The sequence below is a fragment of the Macaca fascicularis genome, chromosome 6 (assembly GCF_037993035.2).
Source record: "Macaca fascicularis isolate 582-1 chromosome 6, T2T-MFA8v1.1".
Lineage (NCBI taxonomy): Eukaryota > Metazoa > Chordata > Mammalia > Primates > Cercopithecidae > Macaca > Macaca fascicularis.
The window spans coordinates 185,930,148-185,953,862 of NC_088380.1; the positions used below are offsets into that span (position 1 = coordinate 185,930,148).

General features: G+C 42.8%; 1 protein-coding gene across 6 annotated transcripts; it reads left to right on the plus strand.

Moving 5' to 3' along the window:
* The first annotated feature begins 377 nt into the window (after window positions 1-377).
* ZNF354C (zinc finger protein 354C) lies at window positions 378-22,136 on the plus strand. Of its 6 annotated transcripts, none has more exons than XM_073994973.1 (5): window positions 378-685; window positions 2,013-2,178; window positions 14,970-15,096; window positions 15,596-15,691; window positions 17,294-22,136. In XM_073994973.1, exons 2-5 carry the CDS (start codon window positions 2,149-2,151, stop codon window positions 18,706-18,708), a joined length of 1,668 nt encoding a protein of 555 aa, XP_073851074.1. In that variant the 5' UTR covers window positions 378-685; window positions 2,013-2,148; the 3' UTR covers window positions 18,709-22,136. The 6 variants fall into 6 exon arrangements, with proteins under 6 accessions (XP_073851074.1, XP_045250583.2, XP_065403213.1 ...); XM_045394648.3 differs by having other exon boundaries at window positions 2,013-2,096; XM_065547141.2 differs by having other exon boundaries at window positions 378-658.
* The last annotated feature ends 1,579 nt before the right edge of the window (window positions 22,137-23,715 follow it).

The window sequence follows — 23,715 nt, forward strand, 5'->3', positions numbered from 1 at the left end:
GTCTATGCAGGTAACACTCACATGGGTATTATGTAAATTATTTTGTATCAACAGAAAAATAATCACAACCAGCGGTGGGAGCGACAGCACAGGGATCCTCCTAAATGCATCTAATTCCGGATTTTGTTTTTCAAACCACTCCGCTTGCCTAACAAGTGCGCGGGCTGTAGGCAGCACGGCCAGCAGCGGGAGGCCCCTTGCCTCGTGTGCGGCTTGCGGACTCCCTCGCCCTGCAGCGCCTACGCGGACTGTCGCCCTTCAGGGCTCTCGCTGGCGGAGGCGGTTACTCTCCCGGAGGTCGCCGCGCGCACCGCGGCGTCCCCTGGGAAGTGTAGTCGGCGCGGGGCCCGAGGCATGCCGGGAGTGGTAGTTCTCCCGGGGTCGGCGGGGTTTCGGGGACAGTTCGCGGCCTTTCGGGGGTTCTCCTGGCTTGGGCCATCCCGGCTTGGCTAGAATTGCCGGCCTGGGGCCGAGGCGCTCGCAGTGGCCTCTTCCGGGCCGGCGTGGATCCGGGCCTCTCCAGCCAGTGGGCCGCGTGCAGCCTCGTCTGGGCTTCTGGGAGCAGCCCTGCGCGGCTAGGGGCCCTTGGCCACTGGGTCCGGGGCGCGTCGGGAGCGGCCTGGACTGCCGGAGACCCGCGGAGGGAGCGCCTCGCCGGGTGAGCTGGGTGCGCCGGGCCGTTGAGGTGGGGGTGCCAGCCTTTTGTCATTGTTCATGCTGCGGTTTTCTTCTGTGCGTTTTCTTCTCAGTAACGGAAATAATAAAAGCAGTAGCTGATGCCCGCCAAGAGCGCTCCGGTGCCAGGCAGCGGACTGGCGCATCGCCCGAACGCACCCGCGCATCCCTGCTAACGGAGAGGGTGGTTCCCGCTCTGTCCGGGGGAAACCGAGGCAGGGTGGCGAGGCCATTGTCCAGGTGTAACTGGGGCCTGGGGCTTGGATCAGGATTCCCTTCCCGGCTCTACTACTTTCCGTTGTGACTTTGGGCAGGTCACGACGTCCTGATTCTCAGTCTCCGTCACGTTTGTAAATGCGAAGATTAAAAATACTGCCTGGAAAGCACTCACCCCTTCCTGGGAGGAGGTGCGCGTCGCCGCGTGACCGAGGCCTTGCACGGCAGCTTCCCCTGGGCTGGTCGAGGCACTCGCTGGAGCTGGCCCAGCAGAGCCCCAGGTTGGCTCCATGCCACGGGCACCCTGAGGAGTCGCAGCAGATCGCAGGCCTGGAGGCCCTCACACTTGCCTGGCTGCCCCAGGCAGCCTCTGCCCCTGCTCTCTGTGGGGCAGGCACGGTTTCCACCCCTCCCACCGGGGATTTGTGTTTGGGCAGCGACGGCTGTTTCTGTCTGTGGATGCCATTGGAGGCGGCACCTGTGGAGTATTATTTAGGAGGGACAGCAAAGCTCTGGCATGTGTCTTGGGTGGGGACAGTGTCTTAATCCTGTTACTTTGGGTAAAGTCCCGGCGAAGATGTAGTGAGAGGCTGGGAAAGCTGAGTGGTTGGATTATGCCCACAGTTTCTTGGGGAGAACATAGCACTCTACGGAAGGGCCACTCAGGGCAAGCAGTGGGGTCTGTCACTAGGGTGGAGATGCGGGGAAGCCTGTTTATCATGGCTTCCACAGGGAGGAAAGGGCGAGGCAGGGCAGTCAGGCTGAGGATCAGCTAGCTAGGCTGGAAAGTGGCACCCGAGGAAACTGGATATTCATTGCAACTGTTAGGGCGTGCAGTTTAAAGCTAGCTAAGGACTCCAGACATCCATGGGTGAGTCACAGTTTGCCTAGAGGTAGCTGAGAGGCCCTCAAGTGGAAGTTAAAGAGTCGAAGTGCAGAAATAGAAGTATGGAGAAGGGGTGGAGGTTGGCAAATTGCCCTAGTGAATGCTTGTCTTGGTTTACGTCATTATGTGGGGTGGCTTTTTTGAGACCTGATGGACGTTATGGGCGGTTGTAACTTCCTCTGTCCAAGCCATCTCCTGACACCAGGGTTCCTCTTGACACCTTTTTCCTCTGCAGACCCACTGTGTGGTGTCCACACTGCTCTCCCTGGGCAGGAGCGCTGAGGAGGAAGGGATGGCTGTGGATCTGCTGCCCGCTCAGGTGAGAGTGAGTCAAGTTTGTCTTTTTCATCCGTCGGCTTCTGGATGCAGAGATGGTAGACACGTTTCCAGACTCTGTCCAGGTACTTTTTGGTCCAACTAAAACGATGAAGAATCCGGAGCCTCAAAAGTTTTTCCCAGTGTCTTGGGCTTAGCGAGGGGCTGCTGAGGAATGTGCCTCTTTTGTCCCCAGACCACTCTCAATTCACCCCACTCACTTTGTGATCAACATTTGAGGCAGTTCTGAGCATATGCTTCCGGCTGCAGTGGAGCTTGGTGGGGAGAATGGGGCATGAAGCTGTCTTTGTCTTCACAGAGGATATAGTCACACTTGGGGCTAAGATGTGGAAGGGCTGGAAGACACTCTCCACAGCATTGACCGAGCCCTGTGTACAGGACCCTGGGCAGCACGCAGGGATGGAGAAAGGAAAGCCGTCGTTTCCATCTTCTGGGAGTTCGTGGTCTCGATCTTAGGAAACATAATTAAATGTTCAGGGGAAATATCCCAGAAGTGGGGGCATTCTGAGTTTATGCTGGAGGCCAGGACTGATACTGGTGCTTAGAGTAGACTAAGGGCATCCCAGAAGGAGTTCAGCATGGCTTGGGCTTTGAAGCCCAGAGGTGGGGAGGACGCAGGCCTGGGGCCTTCCCCTCCTAGCGCAGCAGGGATGTTAAGCTGTCCAGATGTCCCTCTCACCTGTCTAATTGATGCCTCTCTTTCCTTCTCTGATTCTTCTCTTTCTTCCCTGCTAGTTTAGCCTTCCTACCTGGGCTCTTTTATCTTGTTCTTTCCCCATTCGAGATCCATTTTCATTACTTTAACCCTCAGCTTTCTGAGTATCTTCCCCAACTCTGTCCTCAGACCTAACCTTTTTCCCTAGCATTCCTGTCTGTCATTCCGACGTGGAAGTCCCATCTTTCCTTCACACCAGCTCCCTTTCCTAGTCCTCTCCCTTCTGTGCATTTTCTCTTCTGCCATAACCCCAAAGCCTATTTTTCATTGACTCCTTTTCCAATAGCCCATAGGCTAGAAATATGGACTCTGGAGCTTGACTTCATGGCTTCGGATCCAAGCTAGGGATGTGGCCCTGAGCAAGTTATTTTATCTCTCTGTACCCCATTTCCTCAATTTTGGTGGGGTTAATAATATACATACCTCATTGAGTTGCTGTGAGCATTAATAACAGTAGTAGCTGGGCACAGTGGCTCACACCTATAATCCCAGCACTTTGGGAGGCCAAGGCAGAAGGATTGCTTGAGCCCAGAAGTTTAAGACCAACCTGAGCAACATAGTGAGGCCTTGTCTCTATAAAAAATTAAAAATAAAGTAGCTGGGTGTGGCAGCACCTATAGTCCCAGATACTAAGAAGGCTGAGGTAGGAGGATCACTTGAGCCCAGGAATTCGAGGCTGCAAGTGAGCTATGATTGTGCCACTGCGCTCCAGCCTGGGCAACAGAGTGAGACCTTGTCTCAAAAAGAACCCCCAAAAGTAGTAACTATAAGCATATTTACTGCCTCCGACTAGCTGGGATTACAGACATGTGCCACCATGCCCTGCTCATTTTTTGAATTTTCAATAGAGACAGGGTTTCACCTTGTTGACTGGGCTGGTCTCGAACTCCTGGCCTCAAGTGATCCACCTGCCTTGGCCTCTGAAAATGCTGGGATTCCAGGTGTGAGTCCCCGTGCCTGGCACTGGTTGAGTATTCTGTAGAATGCCCCTCCATTGTGATTTGTGTGATGCTTTTTCTCATTATTAGCCTGGGGTTTGGGTTTTGGGGAGGAAGGTCACAGAGATGAAGTGTCAGTCTGATCACATCATACTACAATTGCATACTAATAACATGACTTATCCCTGTTGCTGTTCCTCTTTATCACCTGCCTGAGGCACTGTTTGTCAAGTTTCTCCACTATACAGTTACCTTCTTTTTCTGCCTTCCCATATACTGTATTCCTTAGAAAGACGACACGGCGTGGCGAGATAGGCACCACTCCTAGAGGTGAAGAATCGACATACATTATTTGGAAATCTGTATGGAGGATTGTCACGTCTCTCCATTTATTTATTTATTCAAACATTTATTTATATCAGTATGGCAACCATGGATCTTTCTGCTCTCTGTACATATATCAATTATGCTTTAAAAACTTTTTTTTAGTGGTTACCCTATAGTTTTCAATATAAATTTACAACTAATCGAAGTCTGCCTTCAAATAACATTATACTGCCCCATGGGTAATGGAGGTGTCTTATAACAGAGCACTCCTCCTTCCTTCCCCTCTTCCTTATGGCGTTGCTGCCATTCATTTCACTCATCCATATGCTGTCACCACCCAGTACACTGTTACTATTGTTCATTTAAGCAAATAGTTATCTTCTAAATCAAGAGTAAGGAAAATACAAGATTTTATGTTATCATCATTTGTTCCTTCTCTGTCTTCCCGCCTGTCTTCACATAGATTCAAGTTTCTGATCTATGTTATTTTCCTTCCCCATGACAAAGGAGGACTGCTGGTGATGAATTCCCTTAGTTTTTGTTTGTCTGAGAAAGCTTTATTTCTCATCCTGGTTGAAGGATAATTTCTCTGGATATTGAATTCTACATTGGTGATTTTTTTCCCTCAGCACTTTAAATATTTTGTTTCACTCTCTTCTTGTTTACATGTTGCTCATGAGAAAATCCACTGTCATTCTTATCCTTGTTCTCTATAGGTAAGATTTTTTTCCCTGTCTCCTTTCAAGGTTTTCCCTTTGCTTCTGGTGTTCTAAAGTTTTAATATAATATGCCTAGGTGTAGATATTTTGGTAGTCATCCTGCTTGTTCTTCTCTGACCTTTCTGGATTTGAGGTTTGGTGTCTGCCGCTAATTTTGGAAAATTCTCAGCCATTATTACTTTGGATATTCACCTGCTCTGTTCTCTCTTTCTTCTCCTTATGGCATCCCAATTACACTGTAAAAAATTACAGTGTGAAGTAGAATTGTATTTTTAACATGGAAGGATATACATGCTATATAGTAAGAAGATTAGGGATATGAAATAACAGTAATCATTTATCATTTCTCACAGTTTCTCTGGGTCAGGAATGCAGGTATGTGGGAGAAACAGCTTGCCACACAAAGTCTGGTGTCTCGGCTGAGAGATGTAAAGACTGGAGGCTATAGAATCATTTGAAGCCTCAGCCGTTCACGTGTTGGGTAGTTGATGCTTGCTGTTGGCTCACTGCTGTGATCACAGATAGAGCTGTTGGAAGGAGCATCTACCTGTAATGTCTCCATGTGTCTTGGGCTCACAACATGGTGACTAGGCTCCAAAAGTGAGCATCCAGTGAGCCAGGCGAGAGGTGTGTTATTTTACTACCTTTCCTTGGAAGTTACATAGATCATTTCCATTGAATTCTACTGGACAGCTTCAAAGGAAGGAAACATAGAACTCACTTCTTGGTGGGAGAAATGTCAGTGTCACATTAGACAAAGAGCATGTAAGATGAGAGAGAAATTGATGCGGTCATCTTGGGAAAGTATAATCTTCCACATCTGTCAGAATCAAAATATGAATATAGCCTGTAATCCCAGCACTTTGGGAGGGCAAGGCAGGCGGATCACCCTGAGGTCAGGAGTTCAAGACCAGCCTGGCCAATGTGGCAAAACTCTGTCTCTACTAAAAATACAAAAATTAGCTGGGTCTGGTGGCACATGCCTGTAATCCCAGTTACTTGGGAGGCTGAGGCAGGAGAATCATTTGAACCCAGGAGGTGGATGTTGCAGTAAGCTGAGATCGTGCTACTGCACTCCAGCCTGGGTGACAAAGCGAGACTCTGTCTCAAAAAAACAAAACAAAACTATATATATATGTGTGTATATATACACACACACACACGTACATATATGTGTATACATATGTGTCTCTTTTTAAGAGACAGAGTTTTGCTTTATACACATATATGTACATATGTGTGTGTGTTTATGTATATATATATATGCATAGACTTTGATCTAATACTTCAGTGTCTAACAGTTTATCTTATAAACATAGGCATACCCAGAGATATCCATATGAGACTGGTCATTGTGCATTGTGACAGCAAAAAACAGGAACCATCTAAATAATACTAAATAAGGAAAATGGTTAAAATAGTTATGGTATTTATACAGTGGAATATATCATGCACTAATGAAAAGGAATACACTTTGGAAGGCCAAGGTGGGTGGATCATGAGGTCAAGAGATTGAGACCATCCTGGCCAACATGATGAAACCCTGTCTCTACTAAAAATACAAAATTAGCTGGGTGTGGTGGTGTGCACCTGTAGTCCCAACTACTCAGGAGGCTGAGGCAGGGAGGCAGAGGTTGCTGTGAGCCAAGATGGCGCCACTGCACTCCAGCCTGGCGACAAAAAAAAAAAAAGAATGAGGTTTGAGGTTGGACATAGTGGCTCACGCCTGTAATCTCAGCTCTTTGGGAAGCTAAGGTGGAAGAATGGCTTAAGGCCAGGAGCTCAAGACCAGCCTGGGCAACATAGCAAGACCCTGGCTCTACAGAAAAACAAGAGAATTATCTGGGCATGGTGGTACACATCTATAGTCCCAGCTACTCGAGAGGCTCAGGTGGGAAGATCACTTGAGCCCAGGAGTTCAAGGCTATTGTGAGCTATGATTTATTGCACTATTGCACTCCAGCCTACGCAACAGAGTGAGACCCTGTGTGTTTAAAAAAAAAAAAAAAGATTTCTATATGCAGATGTGATAAAGATCCATGAAATGCTAGTAAAGCAGGATTGAGAATTTTCCCATTAAAAAAGGATGCATGTGTAACCACTGCTAGTTCCCTGTAGAATGGGACCGCTAGTTGGAGTCAGGAGAGAATCCCTAACTTGGCACTGCGTGTTCTTTTGTATCCTTTCTATTCTTTAGCATGTGTCTGTTTTCATACTGTTTAGAAAATAGTCAAAAGAACCCATGTGTGTGTAATTGGATATAAAACCTGGAATATATTTCTTTTTTTTTTTTTTTTTTGAGACGGAGTCATGCTCTGTCGCCCAGGCTGGAGTGCAGTGGCCGGATCTCAGCTCACTGCAAGCTCCGCCTCCCGGGTTCACGCCATTCTCCTGCCTCAGCCTCCCAAGTAGCTGGGACTACAGGTGCCCGCCACTTCGCCTGGCTAGTTTTTTGTATTTTTTAGTAGAGACGGGGTTTCACCGTGTTAGCCAGGATGGTCTCGATCTCCTGACCTCGTGATCCGCCCGTCTCGGCCTCCCAAAGTGCTGGGATTACAGGCTTGAGCCACCGCGCCCGGCCAAAACCTGGAATATATTTCTAAAAGGAACAACTTGTCTTGAGTAATAGGATTTAGTATGACTTACATTGTTTTGTTTTTGTTTTCAATTTATACATTTTTTTCTGAAGTTTAATTTAATTTTAGTTTCTGATTATGTTTAATTTGTATACTTTTTTAAAAGCAAATGAAATTTTAAAAGAAAAAGAATGCTTTTTTTTTTTTTTCTGGAAGTATTCTAAGGCCTAGGGGAACAGATTGGCGGTAAAGATGGAAGTTGGGTTTGCCGTGAGTGTCCTGTTTGCAGAGCATGGAGCCTGTATTGGTGTGCCAGGGCACCATAACAAAATACCAGAGACGAGATGGCCTCAACAGTGGAAATGTGTTTTCTTGCAGTTCTGGGGGCTAGAAGTCCAAGATCAAGGTGTGGGCGAGTCTGGCTTCTCCTGAGGCCTCCTTGGCTGGTTGATGGCTGCCTTCTCGCTGCCTCCTGCCACGTGGCTTATCCTGTGCACGAGCATGTCTGTGTCCTAATCTCTTCTTCTTATAAGCACATGCCATGTTAGATTAGGATCCAGCCTAAAGACCTCATTTTAACTTAATTACCTCTTTAAAGATCTTGTTTCCAAATACTGTTACATTCTGAGGTATAGGGGTATAAGCCAGAAATAAAATTAGAAGGCCCCCTGCAGCTGTCTGATTGGACTTCCTCCTCGACCCTCGAAATTTAACCTCAAAGACTGGTTCAGGCCGTGACGGGAAGTAGGGGTTGGACATGCCTCATTGTACCCCTCCAGCATTAATACCAACACAAACCTTAAGTCTGATAAGAAACATTTACAGTCTATTCTCTCTAAAGCCTGCTACTTGGAGGTTTCATCTGCCTGACAAAACCTGGGTCTCCACAACCCCTTATCACGACCCAGACATTCCTTTCTACTGATGATAACTCTTTCGACCAACTGCCAATCAGAATATGTTTACCAAAAATGCAGAAATGAGCAGGGCATTGTGGCATGTGCCTATAATCCCAGCTACTCAGGAGGCTGAGGCAGCAGAATCTCTTGAACCTGGGAGGCGGAGGTTGCAGTGAGCCGAGATCATGCCACTGCACTCCAGCCTGGGCGACAGAGCAAGACCCCATCTCAAAAACAAACAAACAAAAATCACCAGATACTTACTTTTCTAGCTTTAATTATAGATAAGGTACAGGCTTGTGACCCAAGCTGGACCTACTTCAGACTTTCAATCAGGAGCTAGAGATATGAGGAAGCAGGAACAGAACAAAGGTCTCCAACCCCCGGTTTTACAGACCGGTACCAGCTCCTGGCCTATTAGGAACCAGGCTGTGCAACAGGAAGTGAACAGCAGGTGAGCGAGCATTACCAGCTGAGCTCTGCCGCCTGTCAGATCGGCAGCGGCGTTAGATTTCATAGGAGCACGAACCCTGTTGTGAATGGTGCATGTGAGGGCTCTAGGTTGTGTGCTGTTTATGAGAACCTAATGCCTGGCGATCCGAGATAGAACAGTTTTATCCTGAAACTATTCCCCCAACCCTGCTGTCTGTGGAAGAATTGCCTTCCACGAAACCTGTCCCTGGTGCCAAAAAGGTTGGGGACCTCTGATGTAGAATACAGTTTGGTAATTTGTGGCAACATCAGTAACTTGAATTCCTAGAGGAAGGAGGAGTGGCACAGCAAAAGCAGTAGCTGTCTCATGCTGGTGAGGCTGTACCATCTACTTTTCCATGACAACAGTATTCTCACAAGTCTGGTTTCCTAGTGTGATCCTGGCCGTGGTCCAGAATGTTGCTGCCCTAGTTTCTGTTTTATTTTCCAAGCCTAGTTCTGTGACTATCAGGTTCCCTGGAGCTACCTGGTCCTTCGTGTAAATGAGCCAAAGTCAGTTTCTATTGCTGGAAACCTAACAAACTTCACATTTCTTATAATCTTCCTATAATGCCACCTGCCACAACCCAGATTCTCATCTTTATTTTAAAAATACAGCTTAGACAACAAGTGTTTCTAAGTGAGAACATGATAAGCATTTTGGGTGGAGTTATCTTTCCTTGTGCAGTACTTTCTCTTCCATTTCCAGATGATTAGCAGCCTTGATGTCTCTCTTTTTTTTTTTTTTTTTTTTGAGACGGAGTCTCGCTCTGTCGCCCAGGCTGGAGTGCAGTGGCGCAATCTCGGCTCACTGCAAGCTCCGCCTCCCGGGTTCATGCCATTCTCCTGCCTCAGCCTCCCGAGTAGCTGGGACTACAGGCGCCCGCCCCTGCGCCCGGCTAATTTTTTCTATTTTTAGTAGAGACGGGGTTTCACCATGGTCTCGATCTCCTGACCTTGTGATCCGCCCGCCTCGGCCTCCCAAAGTGCTGGGATTACAGGCGTGAGCCACCGCGCCCGGCTTTTTTTTTTTTTTTTTTTTTTTTTGAGATGGAGTCTCGCTCTGTCGCCCAGGCTGGAGTGCAGTGGCACATTCTCGGCTCACTGCAAGCTCCGCCTCCCAGGTTCACGCCATTCTCCTGCCTCAGCCTCCCAAGTAACTGGGACTACAGGCGCCCGGCTAATTTTTTGTATTTTTAGTGGAGATGGGGTTTCACCTTGTTAGCCAGAATGGTCTTGATCTCCTGACCTCATGATCCTCCTGCTTCAGGGATCATGAGGGATTACAGGCGTGAGCCTGGGATTACAGGGGTGAGCCACCGCGCCTGGCCCTGATCTCTTTTTTTAAATGCCAGTAGGACTCCCTTAGTCATTGTGAAAAATAAAACACTCTCACACATTGCTACTCACTCTAGGGAGGTGGGGGGAGATACCACACACTCATGAGAACAACTGGATGAGATTATTGATAAGATGTCTTTCAGATCTGGGGTTCTAGGAGTCTGTCATTTTCTTATTTCTTAATATTTAATGAGCTTTGCTAGGCTCACTGAGTTTTTAAAATATATTTTCAAAAAGATACATGTGCTTCCAGCTTCTGGTAATAGAGAAATAGCTCTTTTCAGACGAATTCATGTGTGGATAACTACTACACTCTGGATAAAATATAAGCAACCTTAAGGTACTGGAGAGAAGTCAAAAGCAGACATTGGACACCTGTGTATATTTGGAAGAAGGAATTGTCACCAGATAAATTTTCTGGTTTTTACAGCTTTTTGCCTGGGAGTAGGCCACAGTCAGCACCAATAGAATGATCAAAACTTGGTCACAAACTTGCAGTCTTACTGGTGTGAAGAACCACAAGATAGAGTTTGAGGCAAACTTAGCAGTTGGAAAGTGAGAGGAGGAATCTTGGAAAGGAGAGAGGCAGAGAAGGGAAGCCCCAAATTCTGTGCACAAACTGTGCCCAAATCTCTAGCTGACCCCTGAACCATACATGCACAGGACAGACTCAAAGTAGCCCAAATAAGAACTGAACAAAGATATTTGATGCTGCCTGCTAGAGAGGTGGCAGAGTTTGGAATTTGACTCCAACTAAATTAACTACCTGCTTAAAAAAAACTCAGTACTCTTCAAAGGAACATAGCAAAATCCAGTTTCTACACATTGTGTACTATACAATTTCCAGGGTAAGGTAGCATATGAAGAAATGAGAAAGAGCAACCAAAACTCAAGAGGAAGACAATCAGTAGAGACAATGACCTGGATGACCCAGATATTAGAATTCACAAAGATTTTAAAACAACTATTATAATTGTGCTCAAGGACTTAAAGGAAAATATACATGTAAAGAATGAACTAATAGGAAATGCAAGCAGAGAAATAGAGATTGTGAAAAAAGTAATTCTAGACTATGAAATTTTAAAACTGAAAAGTCAGATAACTGAAATTGTAAAAAAAAAAAAAAAATTAGTGAATAGGCTTAACTTTTGGAAATGAACATAAGTAGAAGTCAGTGACAGTTGAAGATAGAAATTATCCTATCTGAAAAACAGGGAGAAAAAAAAGCCTCAGTTACCAATTAAATGATATTAAAAGGTCTAATATATATGAAGTTAGAGTTCTAGAAGGAGAGGGACAGAGAATGGTACAAACTATATTAAAAGGAAATAATGGCCTAAAATTTATCAAATTTGGTAAAAAACATAATTTTACAGATTTATAACATTTGATGAATCTCAACCTGGATAAATACAAAGGAGGTCACAGCTATACATATCATTGATCAATGACATGCAATAGAAATATAGTGTGAACCAAGAATGAAAGCCACATACCTAATATAAAATTTTCCACCAGCCACATTAAAAAAGTAAACAGAAGCAAATAAATTAACTTTAATAATGTATTTTCTTTGACCCAGTATGTCCAAATATTATTTCCACATGAAATCAATATAAAATTGTTATTGAGATAACTTGCATGTATGTTTGTGTGTGTATGTATATGTTGGTATGTGTGTGTATATATGTTTTTAAGTAAATCATCTGGTATGTATTTTATACAGATAACATATCTCAATTCAGAAGAGCCACATTTCATGTATTTAGTAGCCACATATAGCTAGCTGGTCTCTACCATATTAGGGAAAGTCATAGAGAAATCACAGAAACCAAAGATTTGAAAGCAGGCTGAGAAAAACTGTACTACATGCAGAGAATCAATATTTGAATGACCATTGGCTTCTCATCAGAAACGACAAAGACCTGAAGCAATAGAATGACATTTTACATGCTGAAAGAGAGAGAGAGAAAAAAACCAACCCCGAATTCTATATCCAATGAAAATACTCTTCAAGAATCAAGATGAAATAAAGGCATTTTCAGGCAAAATAAAATTAAGCTAATTCATTGCCAGCAGGCCTGTACTATAAGATATACTAAAAAGGAAGTTATGTAAGTTAAAAGAAAAATATACCAGAGGGGAACTCTGATTTTAGGAAGAATGAAGAGCATTAGAAATGGTAGCTATCTGGATAAATATAAAATACTTTTTTTCCCTCTCGATTTCTTTAAAATGCAGCTGACTGCTTAAAGCAAAATAATACTATTGTATTATAGGAGGGAGTTTATAATGTAGGCAGTTATAATGTAAATAATAACCATGAAGATAGAATTTATTTAACATCTGAACTGGAAAAGCTCTATCTTTTTATCTGGAAAAGCTCTATATTTTTCTCTGGAAATTCTTGGATGTCTATTTTTTTGACTCTTGGCCAAAACAAGATAAAGGCAGCATTTTTTTTTTTTTTTTGAGACAGAGTCTCGCTCTGTTGCCCAGGCTGGAGTGAAGTGGTGTGATCTTGCCTCACTGCAGCTTCCCTGGGTTCAAACAATTCTCATGTCTCAGCCTCCTGAGTAGCTGGGACTACAGGTGCATGCAACAAGCCTGGCTAATTTTCTGTATTTTTAGTAGAGATGGGGTTTCACCATGTTGCCCAGGCTGGTCCTGAACTGCTGAGCTCAGGCAGTCCACCCACCTTGGCCTCCCAAAGTGCTAGGGTTACAGGTGTGAGCCACCGAACACCGCCATCAGCTTGTGTGAGTTTGTTGTTGTTTTGTTTTGTTTGTTTTTTCAGAAGGAGTTTTGCTCTGTCTCAAGTGATTCTCCTGCCTCAGCCTCCTGAGTAGATGGGATTACAGGCATGCGCCACCACTCCTGGCTAATTTTTGTACTTTTTTTTTTTTTTTTTGGTAGAGACGGGGTTTCACTGTGTTGGCCAGGAAGGTCTTGAACTCCTGACCTCAGGCGATCTACCTGCCTCCGCCTCCCAAAGTGCTGGGATTACAGGTGTGAGCCACCATGCCCGGCCTGGCTTGTGTATTTTTAAGATCTCAATGCCAGTGGCTACTCCTGGTAAGCTTCCTTACTGATGGCTTGCGACTGGCCTTAAAGATTTGACAGGACTTGCTTGATTACATACAGTGCCCCTGCTGAGAGTTCCTCCTTTGAGCTCTCCGACACCAAGATTCTTCACACAGATCCAGAGTCATGGCATGGTCTGTGCAAATAAGGGAGGCTGCACATGGAGTGTCTCTTGGTTTTGTAGTGCTTCCCTGAACTCTCTCTCTTGCTGTGTTGTACCCTTTGCCTTTAAATAAAAACCTTAACATGAATATGCTCAGTGAAGTTCGGTGAGTGCCATCAACTCTCTAAACTGGGAAAATCTTTGTAACAACTATAGCATAAAGAAGAGTGGTGATGTCCTCTATACTTGCCATATTCTTGCATTCTATGTGAAATGATATATTAGCTCTAAATAGGTGATGAGAAACCAAAAATGCATATTATAATTATTCAAGTAACCACTAAAAATACAAAGAGGTCTAACTAAAAAGTCAACATATAAATTAAAATAGGCCAGGTGTAGTGGCTCATGCCTGTAATTCCAACATTTTGGGAGGCTGAGGCAGGTGGGCCATGAGGTCAAGAGATCGAGACCATCCTGGCCAACACGGTGAAACCCCGTCTCTACTAAAAATACAAAAATTAGCTGGTGGCACACGCCTGTAGTCCCAGCTACTCAGGAGGCTGAGGCAGGAGAATTGCTTGAACCTGGGAGGCAGAGGTTGCAGTGAGCTGAGATCGTGCCACTGCACTCTGGCCCGGCGACAGAGCGAGACTCTGTCTCAAAATATATATATAAATATAGTAAAGTGGAATTTAAGAAAATTCAAAGCAAAGGAACACACAAACATACATACACACAATCTCCCAAAGTGTAAAAAACTGTAAGCCTAATGATAGGGTATAAAGTAATAAGTGAAAGATTGCTTTTCTGCCCCTCTCCACAAATATCAAAGAATAACGAGGGTGACAGCTTGTATTCTTCCAGATAGCTTTGCATGCATCATGTATGTATATACAGATGTAGAGTTTTTCAACAAATATAGATTCTTTTGTGGCTGGTTTTTTCATATGAATCAATAATATATGAAGGTCAAATTCCAGTGTCATAGAGATCTACCTCATTCTATTTAATGGCTGCATAACATTTCATGGCATCAATATACTATAATTTGCTTCTCCATTCCCTTATTGATAGATATGTAGGTGGTCTTCAATTGTTCACATTGTATTTCTTTCTTACTGCTGCTATAACAAATTACCACAAATGCAGCATCTTAAAACAGCATAAATGTATTCTTTTACAGTTCTGGAAGTCAGAAGTCTGAATTCAGTTTTGCTGGCTTGAGATCAGGCTGTCGGCAGGGCTGGGTCCTTCTAGAGGCTCTCGGGGAAAATCTATTTCCTTGCCCTTTTCACCGTCTAGTGTTTCCCTGCAGCCCTTGGCTTGTGGCCCTTTCATCCATCTTCCAAGCATAGCACTCCACTCTCTGCTTCTGTCATCACATCACCTTCTCTTGAGAAAGATCCCAGGCTGGTATTTACACTCCTTGTTGGCAGGAACTTTGCCTGTCTTCCCCTCCTCCCACTGCGTGTGGCATGTGTCATTGTTCCCAGTGAGTATTCCATAAATACTTGTTTAACTAAATAAATAGCTAATGGATGGTTCCAAAAATTACATAAACAGTTGATGTGAAATAGTTAGAATCCTGGGGTTTTCTGTCCATCCCACTGTCACTTTCTTACTATGTCTTCCGTTGAAGAAGACGGTCCTGGGTGAGCAGGAGTGCATTTGCCATTACAGGAGTCCGTGACATTCAGGGATGTGGCTGTGTTCTTCAGCCAGGACGAGTGGTTGCACCTGGACTCTGCCCAGAGAGCCTTGTACCGGGAGGTGATGCTGGAGAACTACAGCAGCCTGGTCTCACTGGGTAAGAATTTTTGCCTATGATGAAGAATCTGTTATAGGAACGCCTCACAGATCCATCTTTGGGGTTCCGAGCCTGTAGTTTTTTGCCCTAGTGAGCCCCTCGGAAAGGTTGAATTGCTGTAGAGTTGAAAGTGTACATTCCTGTTGTGATGCCCTTCTTGCTATTTGTTTCTCTACCCTCCACTCTCCCTCACATCCCACCGCCAATCAGATTTTCCTCCTTGGAGTAGGCCAGTGAGTAGATCCCAGTTTAGATTCTGAAAAACATATAGGGACCCCCCATCTTAGAGGCATTCATTGCCAGGGCCCTATAATGTTTCTGAACGGAGACCTTCCCCACCCATTGACAGCTCCAGTGCCCCTGAGAAGTGCTAGTGCTGCCTTGTCTGCCTCTCAGGCCTCACGTCCTTTGCTGTGTCGGTTCAGAGTGAGTAGTACGTGAGTTCTTGGATTGCTCTTCATGCTATTTGTTCAAGCTTCCTTTCCTTCCTCATGAGCAGGGATTCCATTTTCAATGCCAAAGTTGATTCATCAGTTGCAACAAGGAGAAGATCCCTGCTTGGAGGAAAGAGAAGTCCCTTCAGACACCTGTCTAGGTAAGTGAGAGGCTGGGAAATGGGCACAAGAGAGTCTTCATAGACACGTAGGTCACAAAGAGGCAGTTCTTGGGAAACTCTTGGAAATACTGAGTTCTACTGAGATGCTCAGGCAGTTGTATTTTGTTTGAGTTGTATAGGTTAAAGTACACACAATTACCTAATTGCAGTTATCTAATGTTAACCTATTTTCTGTCATGGATTGATGAAAGGAAATCAGGTTTCAACAGAGAGTAGTTTAGAGTCACCTCAAACTAAATCTTTTCACCCAGAATCAAAGCTGAGCTTGGGACTTGGACATATTTCAGGACTTTAAGACATATTGACTTCAACTCTCCTGCAGGTTTTCATTATTCTCAAGAGAGTCCTACAAAGAGAGTGAGTGCAGTCTTTTGGTTGCAGCTTATTAGAAGAAATGAATATGTCTCTCTTTGTGATAAAATTAAAAGGGGAAAATACAAAGAAAGGTAATATGAAAAAAACTGTTATTCTTCCAATCACCAGGGATAGATTGTTGCACAGGGGCAATTTACTCCATATTTTCCTCTTTTTTATAATGAGCATCTTAAACTTTAATCACATAGAATCGTCACAGTCATGCTGCAGGGCTGTTGTAATTTTCAAAACCTGAACGTCCCCCCACTCCTTTTTTTTTTTTTTTTTGAGATGATTCTCTGCCAGGCTGGAGTGTGGGGTGTCATCACAGCTCACTGCTCTGTCACCCAGGCTGGAGTGCAGTGGTGTGATCACAGCTCATTGCTCTATCACCCAGGCTGGAGTGCAGTGGTGTGATCACAGCTCACTGCATTCTCTGCCTCCCAGGCTCAAGCGATCCTTTCACCTCAGCCTCCTGAGTAGCTGGGACCACAGGTGCGTGCTACCACACCTAGCTAATTTTTTGTATTTTTGGTAGAGACGGGGTTTCACCATGTTGTCCAGGCTGGTCTCGAACTCCTGAGCTCTGGTGATACACCTGCCTCAGCCTCCCAAAGTGCTGGGATTACAGGTGTGAGCCACCATGCCTAGCCTTCCTCTTTTTAACAGACTGTTTCCCCCTTCGCAGACTACGATATAAAATCAGTCACATGAAATAAAGAAATTTAAGAAAACCAATCCAAATATTTAAAAAATTATTGGGTATGGAGTTTCAGAGAGAACATGGGGAGATAATACAATGAAAGGGACATGTGAGTAAGAAGGAGAAAGTAGGCTGCCTGCTTCATTGCCTGGTATATGCAGAGTGGAAAACGATGACAGAGTGGAGTATCCCATGGAATTCAACGTGGGCTTCTCATTTGGCATTTTTCTGTATCCTCATATCTTCTACCCAGCCTGTTCTTCTGCATCTAACTTTACTTTACCTGGGTGGAATCACTTCATTTTCATTGTTAATTTGTCCTGTGTATTCTCCCATGCCATTCCTTAACCCATTCACCCCACTTTCCTTTATCCCATCCTGTTCTTCCCAAGATTCAGGTCAGCATTTGAAATCTGATTGTACACTCTGCTTTTACATATACTGTTACCAGTTTTATTGTCTCACTGATACATCAGTTTGTTTCTTCCAGCAGAGGAGGCATTAATTCTTCTGATTCATTTTAGGTTTCAAGACTTGGCCTGAAACAGAAGCATTGCCTCATAGACAGGACGTTTTTGTAGAGGAAACATCTCAGGGAATGATAAAGGAAGAATCCATTAAGGATGGTCCCTGGGACCTTAACTCTGAAGAAGCTGTGGAATTTGAGAGCAGGATAGAAGAGGAGCAAGAGAAGAAACCTCTCAGGCAAATGATAGTCTCGCATGAGAAAACCATCAGTGAAGATGGAAACCATACGAGTCTTGAATTGGAGAAAAGCTTATTTATAAATACAGCTCTCGTCGCACAACAGAGTGTTCCTATAGAAAGGATACCCAATATGTATTATACATTTGGGGAAGATTTTAAACAGAATTTGGATCTCATGAAATGCTTCCAAATTTACCCAGGAGGAAAACCTCACATCTGTAATGAATGTGGGAAGAGCTTCAAGCAGAATCTTCATCTTATTGAACATCAGAGAATTCATACAGGTGAGAAACCCTACAAATGTAACGAGTGTGAAAAAACCTTCAGCCACAGATCATCCCTTCTTTCTCATCAGAGAATTCATACTGGAGAGAAACCTTACAAGTGTAATGAGTGTGAGAAAGCATTTAGCAACAGTTCAACCCTTATCAAACATCTGAGAGTGCATACCGGAGAGAAACCGTATCGATGTAGGGAGTGTGGTAAAGCCTTTAGCCAGTGTTCAACCCTCACTGTACATCAGAGAATTCATACTGGAGAGAAACTCTATAAATGTGGTGAATGTGAGAAGGCCTTCAACTGCAGAGCAAAGCTTCACAGGCATCAAAGAATCCATACAGGCGAGAAACCCTATAAATGTAGTGAGTGTGGGAAGGGTTACAGCCAGTTTACCTCTCTGGCTGAACATCAGAGGCTTCATACTGGAGAACAGCTGTATAAATGCCTGGAATGTGGGAGAACCTTCACACGTATTGCAACCCTTATTGAACATCAGCGCATTCACACTGGACAAAAACCTTATCAATGCAATGAATGTGAGAAAGCCTTCAACCAGTATTCATCCTTTAATGAACATCGGAAAATTCATACTGGGGAAAAACTTTATACATGTGAGGAATGTGGGAAAGCCTTTGGTTGCAAATCTAACCTTTACAGGCATCAGAGGATTCATACCGGAGAGAAGCCATATCAGTGTAATCAGTGTGGAAAGGCGTTCAGCCAGTATTCATTTTTAACGGAACACGAGAGGATCCACACTGGGGAGAAACTGTATAAATGTATGGAATGTGGGAAAGCCTACAGTTACAGATCAAACCTTTGTAGACACAAAAAAGTTCACACTAAAGAGAAACTCTATAAATGGAAGGAATATGGGAAACCATTGATCTGCAGCTCCTCACTCGCTCAGTATCAGAGATTTCTTAGAGGAGATAAGGCCTATGAGGCTTAGTTCATCTCTCAAATAATCCAGGACTTCTCCTTGGGTCATAAGGAGAATAATCAATAGGGTACAAACTCCTAATAGATTTGTCTTTTTTACTTCTCCTGAAGGAAATATGTTAGTTGCCACTAAGTAACGATAACATTGATCAGTGAAATTATGAAGAGCACTGACTTGCTAAGTTTTAAAAGAACCATAAATTTGAAGGCTTCTAAAAACCTATGAAAATTTAATTGATAGAAAAAATGTAAAAGGCCTAACTTTTAAAAAATCATGAAAAATAGTTAAATATACATTTTGTTTCTCTCATAAGACTATATTCCCTTTATAAGAGTAAGCTTCAATGTGTGAATTTTCTTTTAAAAACAGTCACTGAGTTATTAATAATGTAAATAAGTGTGTGGCCTTCTTTAAAATAGCCAGCCAACATAGGAAGCGCTTATTTTCATAAAGGGAAGCTAAACATAAAAAGGAATTATTTAAATTTAACTCTTCACCTGGAAATAATAAAGCTCTTTTTATGAGCTATCCCACCAGCAACTTATATATGTAAACATACGTATATACACATATGCATGTGTGTGTAAACGTAAAAGTCCTTTATTATTAAAAAATGTAGTTTTATTAATTTAGAATTTAGTTCTTAAAATCTTGCCCAAAGGTAGACTCTCTTACTTATCTTCTGTCATTTCTTAAATTGACATAGTTTTATATAACTGAACTGAGTACTATTATAGTATCGTAGAAGGCGGATTAACTGAAGCAGCTGGAAAGACTGTTAAGCACATACTTTGTTATCTGTTGCAGAAGGGATATATTTGGCAGAACCTGAGGCTACATGTCTGGTAGCTCATTAGATCCAGGAGAGGTTTAATTATAGCCTTTCATTGTACTAATGAAGAACCTGAACTTAGTGAACAGAGTCAAGACTAGAATCTAGGTCTTCGGATCTGGTATTTTGTGATGATTATAGACTTATTTCCAACCTGAGGTCCCAACAGTACTGTTTGTTTTGTAGCCTAGTTAGACATAGTTGCAGTAATTTAAAGTTACTGTTTTATCTATAAGGGTTTCCTCTCACCTTAATCTTAATAATTGACTCACAACTATATTCTTTTTTCTTATGAGTCCCTAATTATGCCTGCTTTTATTATAATTGTACTTAAATCTGTAAAGCTAGCTGAGGTCCAGAAAGTGTAATTGCTTTTGGATACTTCACATATAAGATTGCCTTCTTATTACACATATTTTAGGAATTATTTTGTGGAAAGTTATATATGAAGAGTTAATTATTAAGCATTCTTTTCATCAATTGAAATGTTTAATTCCCCCCAGGCATTTTTCCTCCAACTTTATATTTGACTTTCATTGAATTCACAGTTGGTATCATAAAAAAAAAATTATTCTAATACAATTAGCCAGACCTTCTGAGAAAAATATTAGAATTAAATCCAAGCAGTCAGTATATTTCTTAATTGACTGGTTTTAGCTTATCAGAAAGTTATTGTTTTATGTATTTAAATACATTTACAAAGAAAATGAGGCTTTTAAACAGACCTCAATATTTAACATTGTACCCAGTAGTGGTGAGCATGCTTAGTACCCAAATTTTGGTTCCTAAATGCCATTCCCCACTAACAGGAACCAGAGTTCCTTGGAGAAGTGGCTGATTCCATGTTTGGAGCAGGGGAAGTGGGTGGTGTGGCTAAAATACTTTTTTTTATTAAGAAAATAAAATGAAAAGCAAGATAGTATTTGAAGACTAATGGGGTAATGTCAGAAGGGGACAGGCGCCAAGTCGAAGGTATTCTCACGGGCCAAATTTAGGACAACTTAAAATCAAAAAGAATAATCACTGATATTGCTGATAATGCTAAGAAGGAAAAGAAGTTCATAATGATGAAAGTAGAGAAAAAAGAAAACTCGTTATAAAATTATTTGAAGAATGTCTTCTTTTAAATGTACACAGAATGATAGATTTGGAAAAATTACCATTTTACAACCCTTAATGTAATTAAATCTGGCAAAAATCAATGGTAAAACCCATTAGGTGAAAAAAATTTTAAGGAACTTTGTTTACAAGGTGTCAGAAGATCACAGATACCTATTGCAAAAGAATCGCCTTTACAATGAGATTTGGCTGTCAAACTGCATTTCCCTACTTCTGGAATAAGCCAACATTATGTGGCTCTTGATAGGACGCAGTATGAAGCATGTGTGATCATCCTTGATGTACTGCCAAAAATGTTTACCCCAAATTTAATTAAATCTTTTGTCTAGACTTATCTTCCTATTTAAAGAAATACAAGGAGTAGAGGAACAAGTTGAATTACACATTATGGAAATAGACAAGTCCAGAGTTGGTACAGGACAACTGGTCTGGAATTTTTTTTTAAATTTATTTTAAAATGGTTTTCTTAAATGTACTTTTTAAACACAACATGAGAAAGGTGTTAAAACTGGTGTAATAGCTCAAAAGAATAAGTATTCCAGATTTCGGGAGGAATGAAGAGGGAGATATTCAGAAACCTTCACCAGAGTCCCCCTACCTTGATCATAGTGGATTAATGATGTGCTTTGTAGATGTGGTTAGTCAATGACACCAGCTTGACGGATCTTTCTTTCTGCTCCACACCCCATTGAGTTATCTGGTCCCCTTGGCTGATGAAGAACCATTAGGCGAGGAGCACTGGCATCATCCAGGGTGATGTTCTTCAAGGGACTGACCAACTGCTCAGGTCGAGGAGCTGCAACAGCCTTGGGGCCCTCACAGACCCGCCACACATTCCAGGTGTTGCACTTGCCAGTGCGCTGATGAAGAGTCACTGAGAACTCCACCTCATCTCCTGCCTGGAGCTCAAGGCCATCCTCAACTTCATTCACATGGAAAAAGAGCTTCTTGCTATCTCTTACTTCATAGTTAATGAAGCCAAACTGATCTTTCACACATTCCACTGTGGCCCTATGCAGGGGTGTGAGGTTGTAAGCCATAGTTTGTGCATTTTGGCCCTGGTCTGGACTTTTCAAAAAGCAAATGTAATAAAACAAAAAGTGGTCTCTTCTAGATTAAGGCAAGAGAGATAATCGAATGGAAAGTGTGATCCTTTATTAGCTTCTGATTCATTAAAAAAAAAACATATAAAAGACATTTGAGGGGCTATTTGGGGAAATAGGAAGATGGAATGGGTATTAGATAAATGTGGTGTGTTTGATTTTTCTAGAAGTGATAATTGAGTTACGTCGGATAATGTTCTAATTCTTAGGAGATGCATGCAGAAGTTTTTTTAAGTTTGAAAAGTCATGATGTTGGCAGCATATTTTCAAATAAATATGTACAAAATTAGTCAACTTTTTTTGTGGTGGATGTAGAGATGTTCATTGGTCATTTAAAAAATTTTTCTATGTGTCAATTTTTAATAAAAATTAATGCAAAAAGTGATTGGATAAAGTGAGGAATCTTTCAATCAGAATTCTTCATTTATATTCTTAGGAAGTTCCTGTTTAAGAGTTAATCCTCCAGTGATGTAATTGTTGGAAATAAAGTAACTGGGTGGTACTGGGTTCCCTTTAAATGGAATGAGCATGCTCCACTTTCTCTCTCATGCTAAATGTAACTAAGGCATGGAGCAGCTGTCTGGGCACCATCAAAAGTAATAACAGGCAGATTTGGGAAGGAAACTGGAATTTGAAAGGAGATCATTGTGGCACTCGGGCATTCCTGTGGTGAGGACAGAGATGGCTGAGCAGGCATCTAAACCTCAGTTAAGAACCCTTCACTCTGGTTAGAGGATCTCTGGGCCAAAAAGGTTTAGGAGAATCCCCATTGCTTTTCTTCCCTCACTATCTTCCTGCTACTTGGACCTGGAAGTGATGTATCCATGAGGTGTGTAGCAGAGAGGAGAACCTAAACCCTTGGATTTCTAACCTGATGATCAGGAAGAGGAAGTGGCTCCTGAGAGCTGGAAAGGTGTCTAGGTGGTGACAAAGATAAGGAAGCTCAAGAAAGTGATCTCATAACAGTTGTTTATGCAATCTGGGGCTCTCCCCTGGTCTATACATATATAGGTCTGACGCAATAATTGTTCAGGTCTGACACTGGGCAAAGAGAGATGCAAATAGCACTGAAAGTACTTAGAAAACTGGACTGACATTAGAACCACAGCCCATAGGAGATGGATTGAAACTGGTGACCAAGACTTAATCAGTTAAATTGCCTGCTGGAAAAAATACCCTAACATTTTCTGGAAGAATTGAATACCCAGAGGCCCATAATATTCAAAATGTCCAAGATGCAATGCAGAATCACATGAAATACATAAGTCAGAAAATTTTCAACAATTCAAAGGAAAGACAACAGACACTAACCCCAAGATGACATAGATGTTGGAATTATGAGACAAAGACTTTAAAGTAGATATTGTAACAATGTTTCAGAAAGTGTGGCCATTCCAGAAATTGATGAAATGTCAAATTTTTCAGTAGGAAAATAGTAATTTGACTCACTTCTAATAAATAGAATATGATAGAAGTGATGTGATGTCACTTAAAATATTTGGTTATGAAAAGGCTATGGCTTCTGCACAGGCATGCGCTCTCTGGAATCACTTGTCCTTTGGGAAGCCAGTTGCCTTATCGTGAGGACACTTAGCCTATGGAGAGTTCCACATAGTAAGTAACGAAGCCCATGGCCAACAGCCAGCAACAAACTGGCCTTCTAGCAACCATGTGAGCGAGCTTAGAAGTGGATCCTCCCTTGCCTGAGCCTTCAAATAGGACTGCAGCCACAGCCAACTACTTGCCCATAACCTCATGTGAGACACTGAGTCAGAAAGACCTAGCTAAACCAGTCACTTCTGGCTTCTTAACCCCCAGAAACTCTGGGTTAGTAAATGTTTTAACTGGTAGGTTTTGGGGTAATTTGTTATGCATCAACAGATAACTGATACAGAACTTGGTACTTGGAGGTGGGCAGCTGCCATAATGAAAACCCAAAATATGGGAGTGGTTTTGGAACTT